Source organism: Pseudorca crassidens, chromosome 16 (assembly GCF_039906515.1).
Source record: "Pseudorca crassidens isolate mPseCra1 chromosome 16, mPseCra1.hap1, whole genome shotgun sequence".
In the NCBI taxonomy this organism is placed as follows: Eukaryota; Metazoa; Chordata; class Mammalia; order Artiodactyla; family Delphinidae; genus Pseudorca; species Pseudorca crassidens.
This window is the reverse complement of record NC_090311.1, coordinates 10,683,953-10,702,742: the sequence shown is the minus strand read 5'-3', so window position 1 is coordinate 10,702,742 and position 18,790 is coordinate 10,683,953. Positions and strand designations below refer to the sequence as shown.

The following is an 18,790-nucleotide window of genomic DNA, read 5'->3' as shown; positions in this document are numbered from 1 at the left end:
TATTGATGGTGATTATGAATACATACAGTGCTTACTCTGTGCCAGGCCTTCTCTATGCACTCAGTGTTATTACTCCTGCACAGCAGATGAGGAAACTGAGAGGTAGAGGAGCACAGAGCTAGTAAGTGCTGGAGCTGGGACTTGATACTAGATAGTATTTGAACAGGGAAGGAGAGGGGTCGTTCCAGTCATGGAAGTTCTCAAGAGTTCTCCGTTTTTAGCAGCCTAATCTGAGTGTTTCAACACAACTTTACATTTGAAGAGTTATAAATTGATAACTACAGTAATTCCCTGCTGTTGCAAATATTACTTTCAGTTCTCTTGGGATTATCTTTGCTCCTCTGAGAAAAGACAAGTAGGTGGGTACACAGGGGTCAGTGAGGAAAAGCTACTCTAGTTAAAATAGCAAGGTTTTTAACATCTGAACCTTTTTAACACAAGGTTCAGATGATTGAGAGGTAAGTTTCATGCCGAATGGCTTTGAAAGTCACACAGAAGAGTTTGGATTTGATGCAGGAGCCATTGTATTGATGCCTTTTCTTGGGCAGGTGAGAGACATGTTCAGAGCAGTATTAATGCTAAATCTAGCAAGAGCATTCAAATTGGAGTAGAAGTGGAAAAACTAGATCAGAGGTCAGCAAACATTTTCTGTAAAGGACAGATGGCAAATATTTTAAGCTTTGTAGGCCATAAAATTTCTGTCACAATTACTCAGCCCTGCCATTGTATCGTGAAAGCAGCCATAGACATTATGTCATTGTTAAAAATGGTTGTCCTGTAAATGCTGATGAGCAACTGCATATAGAACAGAGGTTTAGACTTGCCTCCCAGTCAGCTCTGTTACCTTGTAAGCAATGCAGGGTAATAGTAGTGTTTCTCACTTCTTTTTGTGACTCTGATGAATTCGCTTGTCCTGGGTCCCCCCATTTTCCATTGATGGTGAAGCCAGTTATGTTAGTGGGAAAAAAACATGGACTCACCTACTATCAGTCCCAAATAAAGGGGACTCCCAGGACATTAGGTTGATAGGTTACTGTCTTGTCATACTTGTCTGATTTTTCTTTTATGCTTTTCTCTAATTGACATACTGTTTGGAACATTCAGCCACTTCCAAATCTAATAGCTCAGTTTGTATTGTTTGCTTCAGGAATTTCTGCTTCCTAACCAACTAAGAATTTTGATAAAATTTAATAAAGTTCCTATGTGTGTTCAACTTTAAGCAGTCTGCTCAGAATATTTCTGTACCACTTGTTTTTAAACAGTGGAATTCTTGGCAAATACTGTGATGTGACTCCTTTGCCAGATGTTAATAGCTATTTTAGTGCTATGAATTCTGATAACCTGTCTTTTTATTGGATCTGGAGATAAAGTTTTATTAGAAATAATTTTATGTATGTTGGAAATGTATGATAATATAGCCTCAAATAAATGTCATATTAATATAATTCCTTAATTAACTTGTATAATAAAATTTAGGTCATAGAAAAAACTTATTTTTCAAATAAATTTTTCAGACAAAAAAAGAATATTAGATTAATCTTTGTTTAATTTCTCATTATAGGGGTATTGAATGGACGAGTTTAACTGGTTTTCTTTCTTTTTCTACCTCAACACCAAACAACATGGGATTAGTGAGGAACGAACTTCAGCTGGTTGATCTTCCAACAGGTCTGTGTATTTAGACTATTACGATATTTAAAATGGTACCATCATATTGATCAAAGATGTTGCTATTTATAAAACATGTTCCAAAGTACTTTCTTTCACCTTGGAATTTTTTCTCATTTATATATTCATTTTTATATATTCTATGTTTATATATTCATTTTTTGGTTGTTCTATAATAATTGCCTTAGAAAAGACTCATCATTGTATGCAAATTATGTTAACACAAGTGCATGGTAAATGGAGTACCATTAGCCTGAATGGACAGGTTCATAAATATGGTATCAGTTGTACTTTCAAGTACATTGTTGTAGATAACCAGAAGTACAGCTTTAAAATCAATCTTTGTAGTTACACTTTATTAGATTCTCTTTTAAAAATTTTGGCCTTTGCGTGAAACCCTTAAAAATCTTATAAATAAGGATTCTTTTTAAATGCTTAAATTTAAAACTTTTGCTAATCTCTGGCTGGCTAAATAGGAAAACTTAATTTCGGAGTTTAAAGACTTTACAACAGGAAATATTCCAGTAAAGTAACCTGTTCACAATTGTTAAAAACCTATAGCCCAGTGAGTTTCAAAATACGAACTTGAAAATAGAGTAAGGTGAAGGTTTTATATTATTTTATATATAGCACATGGAATGATTTCAAAGTTTTTTTTTTTTTTTTTTACAAAATCGTGGGGAGTTTTTTTTTAAATGGCTTAGCAATATGAATATATGTAGATAGTTTTAACCAATAAGTTACCTGTGTGTATAATAAATCATATATATGGTTGCTTCCTTGTATTCTCAATATATATTTCTAATTTATAGTTGTTCTTACTTATCAGAGTATGTTACTAAACCTCAAAGAATTAGCCCCACTTTAGTCCAGTGTTGCTCTAGTCTAATTGGAAATGACCTGCCTGGTGACCCCTATCCCTACATTCCTGAGTTGCCAATAAACTGGCACTGGTCACTGTAGGTACATGGTAGCCCAGGGATGAAATGCTGTTCTGTAGTATCATTCACTAAAAAAATGCCTGTCCAGTTTTTTCCAATCAGCTCAGGTCTAGGACTGTTAGATAACTTAAAATCTGTCTTTCACAGATTTATTTTTGAGGAACAAATTTCTAAGTAATAGTTACTGACTTTTTAGGTGGGACATTTAAATTCATAGATTATAGACTTTTACAGCCTTGTCTTCTAAGGAGGGCAGCCGACTAGCAGAGCCAGGAAAGGATGTAGGGTGTTTGGCGAATAATAATAGTGAACTTCTGTTTGATGGCATTGAAGAGCAGGGAGGCATATAGGCATCCACTTGTCTTTGAATTGAGTATGTTCTCTCTTTTGTTTAATGTAATAGAAATCTAGGAAAAGATATTAAAATATATTTGTTCAGGGACTTCCCTGGTGGCACAGTGGTTAAGAATCCACCTACTAATGCAGGGCAAACGGGTTCGCTCCCTGGGCCGGGAAGATCTCACATGCCGTGGAACAACTAAGCCCTTGAGCCACAACTACTGAGCCTGCACGCCACAACTACTGAGACCACGCGCCGCAACTACTGAAGCCTGCACGCTCTAGGGCCCGTGTGCCACAACTGAGCCCGTGCGCCTAGAGCCCATGCTCTGCAACAAGAGAAGCCACCACAATGAGAGCCCACACACCACAATGAAGAGCAGCCCCCGCTCGTCACAACTAGAGAAAGCCCATGCACAGCAACAAAGACCCAATGCAGCCAAAAAATATGTATATTTGTTCAAACATAAAGTAGAACTTGCATTTTTTAAGTTATAGAAAACCATTTAGCTTCTTTGGCTATTAACTAATTCTTAATATTCCCCAGTTTCAGTTTATAGAGACCTTTTGATAGGAACATGTCAAAATATTGTAGTTGAGTATTTTGCACATGGGACAAGAAATCTTAAATACCTGTTCAAAGAGTGTTTTCTCCACTAATTAGTATTTGTAAACATGAAAATATATTACCTTGAATGTACCAGTAGTTTTTACAGTAAGCAGTTGCTTTACCATAGATTCATTAAAACTTTAGAAATTGGTAAATTATTTGAAAGAAACCACAGAAGGACTTCAAGAAATTCTATAAAAAAAGAAAATATCTTTTTATAAAGTAGATATTTGAATGTAAGTAATATACTGTTGGTCTTTAACTTGTAATAGTTTTGAATACTTGAGAATACTTTTGAATTTAGATTGTTAGAAACAGCTTAGAAGCAAATGGAAGAGGGAACAGGAATAGAGGGTAGCACTGATCAAATTACATTGGTACAGCTTTTAGTTTCTTACATGTTTTTTGTGCTTTTTTACCTTTTAATATTTGCAATTAAAGGTAGGAGCATTGCTTTTCGTGGTGAACGAGGTAATGATGAATCGCCCATCGAAATGATTAAAGTATCTCATTTGAAGTAAGTGTCATCCTAAAAAAAAATTCTCTGGTCTTCTCACAAGGTAATCTCAAGGATTTTTTTATCTTTAAGAAAGTGAGAGTATGCATGCATGCATATAGAATTTCTTAGTGATAGCAAACCGTGATGTGCAGCCATATCAAAGAAAATATTTTAATCGCAAAATTAAGTTGCTATTGCTTTTAATTCTCCACTTCTAAAAAGACAAGGTAATTTATCTGAACCTTAACATTTCATTAGATTGGTAAGACCAGTAACCCCATTGTGTTCCACTATAGCTATGTTGATATAAATGCCTGTCACTCACTAAGAAATGTTATTTGTTATCTGGTGAAATTCTTATTTCAGCTTCCACCTCAGTTTGGGTTTACTGAGTAAAAGAATTCCTTTTCCTTATTTGTAATTTAGATCTAATTCCAGTAAGTTTCTGAGTTTTTTGTTCCAAGGGAAAATAAATGTAAAGCAGGATTATTGACAACAGAGACTGAATGAAAACTAATCAAAAGAACAAAGAAAGGAGTAAGCACTCTGAAATTGTTTTTAAAATTGCTTTAGCTTTTTGAGGCTCTTTGCATTTCCATATAAACTTTAGACTCAACTTATCAGTTTTACCACAAAGCTTCCTAGAATTTTGATTTTCATTGCATTGCATCCATGGATCAACATGGGGAGGAATTGACGTCTACCGAGTTTTGTGATTCGTGAACGTGGTGGATCTCTCCACTTATTTAGTTCTTTAATTTCTTTCAATAATATTGTGTAGTTTCCAGCTTATAGGTCTTACACATCATTTGTGAATTATTTTTTGCTTTTTCTTTGATGCTATTATAAGTGATGTTTTTTCTTTTTTTATTTCGATTTTCAATTATTATTTATATACTGAAATAGTTAATTTTTTACTGAGGTAATATTTATTTATAACATTATGTAAGTTTCATGTGTACAACACTGTATTTATACTTCTGTGTACCCTACAGCGTGCTCACCACCAAAAATTTATTTTCCATCGGTCACCATACATTTGACCTTCTTTACCCATTTTGCCCTCTTTCCTACCTCTTTCCCTCTGGTAACCACTACTCTGTTCTCTGTATCTACTTGTTTATTTTTATTTGGTTTGGTTTGTTTTTTTAATTTGTTTATTTTTTTATATTCCACATATGAGTAAAATCACATGGTATTTGTCTTCCTCTGACTTATTTCACTTAGCATAATACCCTTATGGTCCATTCACATTGTTGCAAATGGCAGGATATTCTTTTTATGGATAAATAATATTCCATTGTTTTATATATATATATACCACATCTTCTTTATCCATTCCTCTGTTGATGGGCACTTAAGTTGATTCTGTATCTTGGCTATTGCAATTAATGTGATGATGAACATGGGAGATGCAGGTATCTTTTCAGATTAGTGTTTTTGTATTCTTTGGATAAATACCCAGAAGTGGGATAACTGGATCATATAGTAGTTCTATTATTAATTTTTTTAAGAATCTTCATACTGTCTTCCATAGTGGTTGCACCAATTTACATTTCCACCAACTGAGGGTTCCCTTTTCTCCACGTCCTCACCAATACTTACTTCTTATCTTTTTGATAATAGCCATTCTGACAGGTGTGAAGTGATATCTCATTATGGTTTTGATTTGCATTTCCAAGTAATTAGTGATGTTGAACATCTTTTCACGTGCCATCTGTATGTCTTTGGGAAAAAGTCTGTTCACCTCCTCTGCCCAGTTTTTAATCAGGTTGTTTGTCTTTTTGTTGGGGAGTTGTATGAGTTCTTTGTATATTTTTGGATATTAACCCCTTATTGGATATATCATTTGCAAATATCTTCTCCCATTCGGTAGGTTGTCTTTTTTGTTTTATTTATTGTTCCCTTTGCTGTACAGAAGCTTTTTATTTTGATGTAATCCCATTTGTTTATTTTTGCTTTTCTTTCCCTTGCCTGAGGAGACATATCTAGAAAGATATTGTTGTAGATACATGTAGATGCCCTTTATCAGGTTCAGGAAGTTTTTTGTTCCTAGTTTGCTGAAACTCTGTATCATTGAGTAGGTGTTGAATTTTGTCATATGCTTTTTCTGCATTTATGGACATCATCATTTGGTGTGTTTTTGTTTTGTTCTTTAAGTTGGCTTAATATGGTGAATTATATTGCTTGATTTCTCAGATGTTAAACTTGACATTCCTGGAATAAACTCCGCTTGGTCATGATATATTAGTGGATTTGATTTGCTAATATTTTGATATATTGTTGGGTTTGATTTACTGATACTTTATTAGGGATTTTTGCATCTGAGTTCATGAAGGATATTGGTCTAGTTTTCGTGTAATATCCTTGACTGGTTTTGGAATCAGGGTAATGGCCTTGTAAAATGCGTTGTGAAATATTTCCTCCTCTTCTTTTTTCTAGGCGAGTTTGTGTAGAATTAATATTATTTCTTCCTTAAATAGGGCGAATTCACTGAGGAACCCATCTGGGCCTAGAATTTTTTTTGCAGTAAAGTTTTTAAATATAAATTCATCTTTCATAGATGCCAAACTATTCAGGTTATATATATATATTACTTTCAGTGCGCTTTGGTAGTTGGTGTCTTTCAAGTAATCTGTCCATTCATTTCATTGAAGTTGTTGAATTTATTGATATAAGCTTGTTCATAATAATTCCCTTATTCTTTTAATGGCTGTGTGATCTGAGTAATGTCTCTTTCATTTCTGATAATCAGTAAATTATGTCAATTTTATTAATTTTTTCAAAGAAACTTCTATGCTTTCTTTGATTTTTCTCTGTGGTTTTCTGTTTTCTGTTTCATTGACTCCATGTGTATCATACCCTTTTGATTCATTGACTTCTTTATCATTGTTAATATTCTTTGTTCAGAAGTTTGTCCGATTTGTCTGATTAGTATAGCCACTCTAGCTTTCTTTTGATTAGTGTTTGTATGGTATATCTTTTTCCTTCCTCCTATTTGTAACTTATCTCTGTCTTTAAAGTTGATTTCTTACAGAGAGCATATAATAGGGACTTGTTTTACTGTTTGATCTGATAATCTTTGCTTCTAATTGCATTGTTTAAATTATTCATATTTAATGTAATTACCAATATGGCATATGTTTTCATCTACCATCTTGGTAGTTATTTTCTCTTTTTTTCATTTTGAGTGAATTAATATAGTTTATAATTATATTAGGTTTAATTTCTCATATGCAAAATATCAGTTAGTATAACCCGCATAAGAACAAAAGTTCTTTGGAGAAGAGCCTCAATAATTCTTTTAAATGTAAAGGAGTCCTGGGACTAAGAAGTTTGAGAATTGCTCAAACTGTTTGGACTCCAGTCTCTTCTATTTCCAGTCAGTCTTGACTCTACACAAGCCTACTAAATTAATACATCTTAAACAACTGATCACATTATCACCACTGCTTCAGAACTCAGTGATCTGCTCTTCTCTGCAGGATGAATCTCTGCACATGCTAGCATTGCATTTTAGGGTGTCTTAAGGATCTTATAATGTGAATCCAAAATTCACATTTTAGCCTTCTTTCTCATGATGATTGCTCTCACATACTTTGCATTTCAAACAGCATGTTCCCCCAAACACCCTGTGTCCTTTCCTTTTGCCATTTATCACACTTGTAACTCTGCCTAGAATGCCATTTTCCTATTGTCAAAATTAATCTCAACTTTCATAGTGAATCTTTATAGCATTTACCAGATTCTCTTTTATATTAGTTATTTACATACACGCCTTGTTTTTATATTAGATATAATAAAAAATGTAACATTTTGCATTTGTATAATCCATCACGGTTTATAAAAGTCTTTCATGTGTGCTGGTCGTTTTTGTTTATTTTTATCCTTACAGTATTTAGTGAGGTATGTAAGACAGGTGTTGCCATTTTAAAGATAAGCAGAATAAAACTCAAAAGGTCACATGGTTTGTCTGAGGTCACATAATTATCAAGTGGGAGTCCTTTGATAACACTGCGCTACAGGGATCTTCCTACTCTGTCACATTTCCTCACTGTGGGCATGATAGAAACTTTACTTACTTTTTCATTTAATTTTTACCGTAACCTGCATCCCAGTCAATCCATTGATGTAAGTAGTGGTATTTTCATGTGTTGATGAGAAAATTGAGCCTCAGGAGGGTTATTGTAATATGTGGCATCAGGATGTGAACTCATGCCTTTTCTCATCATTCTGAGCTGGGCTCCTTGCCTACTTATGGCTATGTGGCTCTCACAGGTCATTTTAGAGCTTTACCTTCTTAGGACTGTTAATCATGAGGGCTAAAGGTTAGTTTAAATTCTCTTTGTTTAGAATGTGTCATCTGAGTTTTCTGATTTACTGAACTTTTTATTTGTACTGCTTGTGAAAATTTTGCAAAAAGAGGTTTATTTAGTAATTTTGTTTATTTTAGACAGTATTTGGCAGTTGTATTCAAAGATAAACCCCTGGAGTTATGGGATGTTAGGACCTGTACCATTCTTAGAGAAATGTCCAAAAACTTCCCTGCAATAACTGCTTTGGTAAGTTACAATTTAAGAAGTAAACAGTTTATTTAGGTATGTATATATGTGATGAATATTTTTCTTTAGCTTGAATTGAAATCATTAATCCTGTGTATTTTCTTGCCAAAAATGTGTATTCAGAGAAGATGATCTAAACAAATGGAGACAACTCTTATTTTCTTGGATGGGTTAAGCTAATATTATATTAAATTCCAATTAAAATTTAATTTAGATATTTTGAAGAACATGATAAACATATTCTAAAATATTTATGGAAAAATAAAGGTCATAGTCAACCTTGAAAAAAGAGGAGTAATGTAGGCAGTATGGGTGCGGGTCGGATGCGTCCTACCCCATACAGTACATATTATTAAACCGTAGAAATAAAAGCAATGTCATATTGGCCCAAGGAAGAGAAATGGATCAGTATAATAAAGACCTCATTAACAGACCCGTGAATGTTTGGGAACTGAATGTACAGTAAAGTAGCTCACAAACCCAAGAGGAGGGACAGACTGTTTAGTAGGCAGTATTGGGGAAACTGTTTCACTTTATGGAGAAAAATACTGGATCTCTGCATAATACCATATTCAGAGGTGGGCTTCACAGGATTAATGACCTAAATGTAAAAAAAAGTAAAGCTATAAAATTAATACAAATACAGAAGAATATTTTTCTATTCTGGGGCAAAAGAGGATATCTGAAGCTCAAACCAAAAGGCAAAAAAATTGAATGAATTTGATTATATCAAGATTGGTGCTTTCTATTCAATGAATCAGACCATTGTCAAGGTTAAATATAGAAGACAAGTTGAAAAAAGAAATTTTCCAGTGTCTAAGATGGACAAAGGGTTAACTAATCCCTCTAAGGGATTAGTATTGTAGGAACTCTTGCAATGAAGCGACAGGAGCCCCAGTGGAAGGACGAACAAGCATGTGAACAGTTAATGAATGGCAGGGAAACCTAAAAGGCCAAACAAGCATGTGAAGAAATGTTCAAACTCATAGGTTTTGAGATGTGCAAAGTAAAATAACCATGATATACCTTTTAGACTAACAAAAAGTGGAAAGCCAGGTAGCATCCCATGTGGGTGTAATATGGGCTATAGGAATTCCTTGGCGCTGCTGATAGGTATCTAGACCAGTGCAGCCATTCTGCAGAGCAAACTGGCAGCACTTAGGCAAACACAGACATCCTCTGTGTTCCAGCTGATCAGCTTCTGGTCATACAGGAACTTTTGTGAGGATATTGACTGCAGTGTAATTTGCCGTGAGGAGAGTATAGGGACAATCTGGGTGTCTTTTGCTGGGAAACTAAACTAAACTAAAAACTAGGCTAAAAATTGGCAGATATACCTATGGAGTGTTATATAACATGCAGAAACAACAGAGGTGGGACTTGAATACATTGCACTGAGTAAAAAGAGTTAGAAACAGGATGAGATATATAACACACTACTGTTAATGCAGATCACAAATATGTGCATGTAAAATAACTACATGTTAAGAATTTATACATATGAGAGGATATTAGATTAAATGCATTAGAATAAGCAGGAATAAATAAATAAAAGGAGAGGTTTGGGGTGGACCTACAGATGATAATGGGCCATGATTGGAGGAGTGTGATCATCTCACCTTGTGTACCTAAGGGGGAGGTGGGGAGGTAAGGAGTGGGAGGTACCATAATTAAATGTATTATTTTCATTCTGTAAAAAATGAAAGCATCAAAAGTTTAAAACCTGTTGGAGTTGGCCATTAAGCTCTTTTCCTTTAAGCTGTAATTGAAGATTAGAGGTAGGTCATTAAAATATTCTACCATAAGCTGTAATGAAGATGCATTCATTCAACCTTTCTGAAAAAAGTAAAACCTAAGAACAAATTGTGAATTCATGTGTAGTAATAATAAGTGACGCTGGGCAATGGCGGGTATGCCCAGCTCTCCTGGAAGCGTTCTTTGACAGAGAAACTGATCACTTGCGGGCATGTCTGTCTTTGCTTCACAGGAGTGGTCACCTTCTCACAACTTGAAGAGCCTAAGAAAGAAACAGCTGGCTACCCGAGAGGCCATGGCCCGCCAGACCGTGGTCTCAGATACAGAGCTGAGTGTTGTTGAGTCATCTGTGATCAGGTACCCTGTTTCCACCCCTGTCATTTGTAATAGCCAAGTCATGGTTGGGAAATTGACAAGTGTCATCCCAAGGCACCTCTAGTCTGCTTTTGAACATACGTTGGTGTTTCAGTACATGCTCATATTACTATAAAGTTAGTTTTAGTATTGCATTGCTTGGTGCAGTTTGCAGCAGTAACCTGTGCAGTAACACCTACACATCAGCACCCGTTAGTGAATATGATCATTCTCAGTGCCCTTCTGCTCCATAAACTTCAGCTTCTGAAATTCAAATGAATGTAGCATGAATATCCAGATGGGTCCCATTGTCATTTATGTTCACCAAAGGAAATGTATTAGGGATTCTAACAGGTACCACCCCACCCCCATCCCCACTAAATTTACAAATAAAAAACTTCAGAGAGAATGATGAGTCGAGGTAAGGCCTCTGTTCTGCAGCAGAAACAGCAAAAAGGATTTTTTTCTTGTGTGAGGTCTAGATCACCACATTTTTTTGTGCAGGGTAAGTGTTCACTCGTGGCATTCGGAGTAATTTGTGTTTTCCTGTTATTACTAGGCAAAGATTAGTTTCAGCCTTTCTTTTTTTTTTAAATGGTTTTGACCCCCTGTTAATGCATCTGTATTTGGGGTGAGTTAATTAATTATGTCACTTGAGGGAAAAGAAATATCTTTATCTTATTTTCCTCTATCCCAAAGCTTGCTGCAGGAGGCTGAGAGTAAATCTGAACTCAGTCAGAACATCTCTGCCCGGGAGCATTTTGTGTTTACCGATAATGATGGCCAAGTTTATCATCTCACTGTTGAAGGAAACTCAGTGAAAGATAGCGCTCGGATTCCACCAGACGTGAGTCCAACCTGTGATTAAATCTTCATTAAGATTTCTTATTAAAGTCCTTATTGGTTCTATATCCAGTGAAGCCATAGTTGAGTTTGAAAACTATCTCAGAAAAGTGTAATGTAAATAAACTTTACTAAGGAGCTATTAGCACTGATTAAACTTGTTCCATACTGCTAGAGAATAGCATTATAACTGTTTCGATTAAATACGTAACCGTGTGTTACTCATTTTTATCACTATAATAATCCATGAGGAATTATTTACATTTTATCTATGACAAGACTGAGGGAGAGTGAGTCATTTTCCCCAGGTTGCCCAGCCTAGTGACATGGCAGAGCAGAATTTTAAAGCCAGGTCTGTCTGTCTGACTCTAGTTTTCTCTTCTTTCCATTTCAAGCATTACCCTGAAGGATTTGACTAAAATCTAGTATTACTTTTGGGTAATAGTAATCAGGTTATAGGTATAAAAATATTTATTAATATTTACTAACATATATATCCTCCTGTGGGCTTGTGGAGTTCTCTAATCAAGGTTTTGTGGTTAATTGTGTCAGTGTGTATCTCACAGGTTGTTTTTAATGGATGGATGAAGAAAATGTTTTTGTTAACGAATAATACTGTAACCATTAACTGGAGGATGAGATGGTTTTTTAAATATATATATATTGATTTAAAATTGCCATCTAAAAATGGAATGTTGTAGGCGAATGCCAACCCTCATGAGGTTGCATGAGGATGTTGGCTGGGGCAGGGGATCCCCTTCCCACATGGCTCACTCACATGGCTGTTAATGCTGGCCGTGATGAGAGGCCTTGGTTCTTCCTCACATGAACCTCTCCATAGGGCTGCCTGAGTGTCCTCAGACATGGCAGCTAGCTTCCTCCAGAGCGAGTGATCAAAGAGAGAGCAAAAGAAAGCTGCAATGTCTTTTAGGACCTCGTTTTCAGAAGTCACATTTTCACAGTATGCTGTTGGGTCACTGTTCATTGTGAGAGGTGACTACCAAAGGACGTGAATACCAAAGGCAGAATCAGGTAGGGGGGTTGGCCTCTTAGGGGCTGGCTACCACATCTTCCTTATTAACAGCTTTAGAAGAATTGAGGGCATCCAAAAAACCTTCATTGATAAAAATTGAAACTAGCATGCGAAAGTGCTTTTCAAACTGTAATTACATTTTTACTGTTATATAGAACAAGTCATATCTGAGACTTAGTAATGTCTATTTTAAACTCTCTAATATTGCCAAAAGTTTTCACTAGTGTGAAAATAATGCAAATGTGAAAAATTGATATTTGGTAGTTATAAGTAGGAGCAGTAACTTTAAGTGTGTAGCAAGAAAAGCTACGGTTAAAGTAGTGTGGGCATAAGAGTTGCAGTGTAATGAGCTGTCCTCTGGAAAGTCAGTTTGCTTTCTTAGTAATATTCAGAGCTCCTCTAGACTCCAGAGAAGGACCCATCTGAACTCCGACAGTGGCACTTGCAAATAGCTCAGTCTCTTTGTTTTCTAATCACGTCACATTTGAGATTAGAATAGAAATAATCCAATAATTTTTGAGATTCTAGTCCCCCCCCCACCCTAAAAAAAGTTAAAAATTTTTGAACATTAGACACATGAATTTTTCTCTTTGTAACTGCTTCTTTCAGGATTACTGCACCACACAGCTTTTAAGATTCTACACTGTTTTATGGAGATCTGAAGTCAGGATATAGCAAGTCTCTGTTCTGCCTGCCAGATCATTTTATTCCACAGCTAGAAGCAGCTTCCTCAAGGAATGACCATCCTAACAAGGATCCAGCCTTACTAGTGAAATTAGTGCATATTTTAGAGCACATTATTTTTAGGGAAAGAGAATTAAGCATCTACTATATAAAACATGAGAAATTGGTTTTGGTTCATTATTTTTATTTGCAGTAATCAAAATATTTTTCAATGACTAATAAACATGTAGAATTTAGGCAGAGGTTTTGTTTGTTTATTTTTTATTTATTTATTTATTTTTTTGCGGTACGCAGGCCTCTCACTGTTGCGGCCTCTCCCGTTGCAGAGCACAGGCTCTGGACGTGCAGGCTCAGCGGCCATGGCTCACGGGCCTAGCCGCTCCGCGGCACGTGGGATCTTCCCGGACTGGGGCACGAACCCGTGTCCCCTGCATTGGCAGGCAGACTCTCAACCACTGCGCCACCAGGGAAGCCCTGTTTGTTTATTTTAATCCAATATTTATCTTACCCTCCTCCCAAATGTAAAGTGTTAAACATTTGTTTTGAGTTGAAACTTCCCCTGAGTTTTGGCCCCAGAACTAATAGTATATAAAAATGGAAAAGAAGCAGAAAGCTTGACATTTTAAATTATGTTCTCATGGAGAGTTTACAGTTGACTGACTGCCTTTATTCAGAAAACCAGACTAACAGGAGAGAATGAATATCTTTGCTTTGCTGCCAGCCTTACTTCTGATCTTTTGAACATCACATTTTACACGTAGGCAACATATCAATGTCAACTAATAATACTCTATCATAGAGTTTTAAATCTTACACTGGTTCTCTTGGGATTATTTGGAGCCACAAAGCGAGTTTGTGCCACATCCTCTGAAAGCACCTTAGGCTTTCCATACGGTTTATATCCCATCAACAAGCTCTTAGGTAGAAAGGTCTGAGTTGTTTAATTGTGCAGTTGTATTAATACATCACTTGTAATTCTAAGCTGGTAACACTTATTTCTGGGCAAATTTAAACTTTAATATTCTAATTTTTAGAAGTTAGAAACTAAGATTATAAAATGTAAAAAAAAATTTAAGACTGAAAAAGTAAATTTAAAGGCAAATTCTTAAACATTCTGTTAATATGGTCAGGAGAATAGAAATAAGATCTTTATACTATACAGAACTCTATTTAACATAGCTTTCTAAGTTTTTTATTAATTGAATTCATTAAAATACTTAATCCAGTTTTTTCTTCTGTTTCTTGACTAACACTATGATTTACGCAGTATTTGGTGTGTGTGCAAGTCTACTAATAGCCAATTTGGTAAACCCTTGGAGCTTTCCTCCTTACTATCGATGGCATGAGAGCTAAACACGTGAAGTTTTACATTGTTCTATAAATTAAGAAACAAGATTTCTTTTAATATAAGTAGAGAATAAGTAGAAAAGTAATTGAGCAATAATATTATTTAATAGCTAACATGTATTGACTGTTTACTCTGTGGCAGGCATTGTCATAAAGCCTTTACCTGTAGAAATTTATTAACAGTAATAGGAACTCCTCAAGTTCTGTGAGCTTACCGTACTTTATTGATGATAAATTCTAGACACAGAAAGATTAGTAAACATGCCCCAAATCACACAGCAAATTAAATGATAAAGCTTGGATTCAAGCCCAGGCAGCTGACCCCAGAGCCCAGGCTCCTCGGCTCTCCATCACATGACCTCTGTGCATGTGTTAGATCTTGAAGCTCCTTTCTCCCCACTTGGATTTATTACAGTAGTGTTTCATTCTTATATTTGTGTTTCCCTGTGTAACTTCTCTGCAGAGCCTTCTGTGAATTCAAATTGTGCAGATGCCTTTAATACCCAGTATCTCTTCACCTTCCTTATTCCAGAAGGTATCAGTGAAGCTCTGGATCCCCTTTTTCTTTCTTTTGTTTTAATTGAAATATAGTTGGCATACAATATTATGTTAGTTTCAGATGTACTACGTAGTGATGGATCCTCTCTTTCAATAGAAAAATTGCTGAACAATTAGCTGTGAAACAGCTTTAAGTTTCCCCCAGAATAGATTTATTTATCCTTTTGCAGTGAGGGATAACTTGGAGACGGGAGCTCTCTTGAAAGGGTGTCCTTTCCTTCTCTTTTTTTCTTCTTTTAATTTTCTTTTCTCTGAAGTAGTTCTCTCTCAAAAGACCTCCCTTTTCTATAAACCTAGTTCAGATAACAATGTCTATCTAACTGAAATCTCCTGGTTCTTCTTAGTTGAAATCGAAATGCTAGGTAGCTCTCGTAGTGTCTGAACTCTGTTAGTGTTTGATGACATTCTTACTAAAGCAAAACCATTTTTAATTAGGTTTTATTAAAATATCTTTATTACTTTATCACAGTTATTAAATAAAAATATTTCTCTGTTATGACTGCTTATAAGTGGTGAAATTGATGTGTATTTGTTGCTGTTGTTTTCTAGGGAAGTATGGGTAGTATTACCTGCATCGCTTGGAAAGGTGATACATTAGTTCTTGGAGATGTGGATGGAAATTTAAATTTTTGGGATTTGAAAGGCAGAGTATCCAGGTATGAGTCAAAAATGCAATCGTGTTATTTGGTTTAAAAAAAAATCTCTTGGTATGGTTCCATTGGAGGCTTGTGACTTGGTAATAAGCAGGGTCACCAAATATGGTCATGTGGAGCTTGGACCATTGGGTCTCTTGTCACTGAACTTGGGAGGAAGGGCCTTGAGCCAAACTCTAGAACATTCATAGAAGACCCTTATCTGCAGGTGGCTCATGCAGAAGTCCTGGGACACTATTCCAGCCATTGTTAAAGAGCAGACACTTTCTCTTATACGTGGCCCCTGTCCCAGAAAGCAGAGATTCTCCTGTCACATCACTAGACCTTGTCAAAAACAGAAATAGAAAGAGACATTGGACATATCTCTTGATGATGAGATATTACTCTACTTCATATTGGTGTTTTGGTTTTTGTTTGTTTGTCCTCAGAGGAATACCTACACACCGAAGTTGGGTGAGGAAGATTCGTTTTGCCCCTGGTAAAGGAAACCAAAAATTAATAGCAATGTACAATGATGGAGCTGAAGTATGGGATACTAAAGAGGTAGGCCCAGCTCCACGTGGGTACACTGCAAATGAAGCTGCTGGCCACGGGAACTATGTATTTTTTTCTTCCTTCTGATTTAGAAATGAAAACTATGTAATGGGTTTGTCAAGCGTATTAAAAGTTTTCTTCCTTTAAAATTTTTCTTTCACAGTATTTCTGTTTTAAAGGTGATAGCTCAACAGATTTTTAATGTTATCACTATCTTTGGGACCTTTAAAATGCAGTCTGCATGTGGAAGGTAGACTGCCAAAGACTGTTCAGTTTTGAACGTAAACTGGACCTTTGCCACAGGCGCTGTCTTTCCTTGACTGTTTAATCCAGAATGATTAACATCTTCCTTTTCTTTGTGAAAGTGACAATCAAATTCACTCTTGAAGGTTCAGATGGTGAGCAGTTTAAGAAGTGGAAGAAATGTAACCTTTCGGATACTGGACGTGGACTGGTGTACATCAGATAAAGTGATCCTGGCTTCAGATGATGGGTGTATCAGGGTCCTGGAGATGTCCATGAAGTCCACCTGTTTTAGGATGGATGAACAGGAGTTAACTGGTATGGAGTTCTAGGGAAAGGATGCTTGGAAACCTGTCTTTATTTTGCACCAGCTGCTCTCTTCAGGGGAGAGAGATGCTTCTGTTTCATCTCAGTCTTGCTTTCTAGGAATCTGAGTTTAAGAAAATATTATATATTAACTTAAAGCTTGAGTGTTTTTATTGCTGAGTTGCTAGACTCTTTGTAACCACAGACGTCAATCATTCCCTGACTCTGGTTTACCAAGCGCCCCTTCCTTGACCCTTTTCTGAGTGCTCTGTCAAAAGATCAAAGATGTTTACATTTATAAAAATGACTTCTTCAGACTTTAGGAGAACTCATTAGAGGACATAAATCTAGTGATAAGGTGCTGCTGGCTTTTTAATAGTGAGCCTTATATCTTTCTCAACCATGCATCATGGAGAAATCACTTTGGAAAGTGTTCTGAGTATCATCAATTTTGATGCCCATCTTATGACTTGTTAAAGGGCCAGTCAAAACAAAATTAGATGATTGCACTACCTTACCCTTTTTTGTATGGTTTTGTATGGTTTATGCTTCGAGATTTTTTTTTCCAGAATGAAAAATATTTTAGCAAAAATAACTGTGACTGTAAAAGAAGGATGAGAAGTTTGTGAATGCACCCATCAATCTACTTGAAAATCAGACTTCCTTCATTAAGTTTTCTCCAAGCATATATTTGGTGTACACTCTAAGCTATCTGATCTGTAAAAAATTTCATTAGAGAATTGTTTAGTCATTTATTGAGTTTCATCTTAGAAACTGTCAGCTCTGGGAATTGTCTGTACCTTTGTAGAGTCGATCTTTGGCACATTCAGAGGCAACAGTGTTTTGAAAACCTGCCCCTTCATGTTATGTTTGTGCTTGAGGCACTACCAAGTTGTTGTTTGTGTTGGCTGGGCTACCTTACGTTAGGAGTGCTTTTGTTTTTGTCACTGTCCCACCCTGCCACTGTATTTGGGAACCACCACTTCTTATTCTGTAACCGTGTCTGCCATCTGCTGAGACAGAAATTGAGCATTGCATTCCCATATCTGTCCTTGAGACACCTGCCAGCTCTGCGGAAGTAACAGGACTTCCTCCTAGGGAAGGACAAGAACAGTCCTTCTGTTTACAATAGAAGGACTATTTTAAACATAAAGTTATTAAGGAAATGGAGGGAATTTCAAGGATGATTTTTCTTTTAGTTACTAATTCTAGGTAAAGAAGTGTGCAAATATAATCTAAATGTTTGAGAAGCTTTTCTTTGACCTTTAACTTAAAATTTGTATCTAAAAATCTCCATAGCCAGGGTACTTATTTTTAAATTAAACTGACTACAGAATTAGAGCCCGTCATTAGCACATGTTTAATACCATACCCGAACGGCTGGCCTGCAGCCAGATTTTAGATCACAGTTTTCTTTTAAAGTTTTCCTAATACTAAAAAAAAAAAAAAAAATTATTCCTATCCAATCTCTGTTGGTGTGACCTCAGCCAGAAAGGGAAAAATTTTTAAATTATAATGGGGAAAGGACAATAAAATTGTGCATATTTCCACATATTGAACTTTAAACTCAGAACAACACTCAATAAATGTTAAAGAATAAAAACTGGTGAGAGTGTAAATATGGAGTTAGGAAAAAGATGTCTGTGTTTGCTGCCAGATATGTGCTGATTTGAGCTTGGAAAAATATCAATCTGTTTGATATAATATTCCTATTCTGAGGAATTAGAAATGTATTTTGGACTTACTGATGTCGGATAAAAATAAAATCATTTGAGGTCATGTGCAGTGATATAATATTTAATATATTTTCTTCAACTCTCCTTGATGACAAGTAGAAAAATCATAATACATCGATTCAAAT

The 18,790-nt window shown here is 35.7% G+C and overlaps 1 protein-coding gene across 4 annotated transcripts in view; it reads left to right on the top strand.

The window, feature by feature from the left end:
* WDR11 (WD repeat domain 11) overlaps positions 1-18,790 on the top strand; it is an 80,464-nt gene that overhangs the window by 26,483 nt on the left and 35,191 nt on the right. For all 4 annotated transcript variants that reach the window (XM_067709219.1, XM_067709218.1, XM_067709217.1 and 1 more), the window contains 8 exons: positions 1,562-1,668; positions 4,000-4,075; positions 8,511-8,619; positions 10,607-10,731; positions 11,428-11,575; positions 15,743-15,849; positions 16,275-16,389; positions 16,770-16,941. In XM_067709219.1, coding sequence (XP_067565320.1) covers positions 1,562-1,668; positions 4,000-4,075; positions 8,511-8,619; positions 10,607-10,731; positions 11,428-11,575; positions 15,743-15,849; positions 16,275-16,389; positions 16,770-16,941 — 959 coding nt within the window. The remainder of the gene's footprint in view (positions 1-1,561; positions 1,669-3,999; positions 4,076-8,510; positions 8,620-10,606; positions 10,732-11,427; positions 11,576-15,742; positions 15,850-16,274; positions 16,390-16,769; positions 16,942-18,790) is intronic.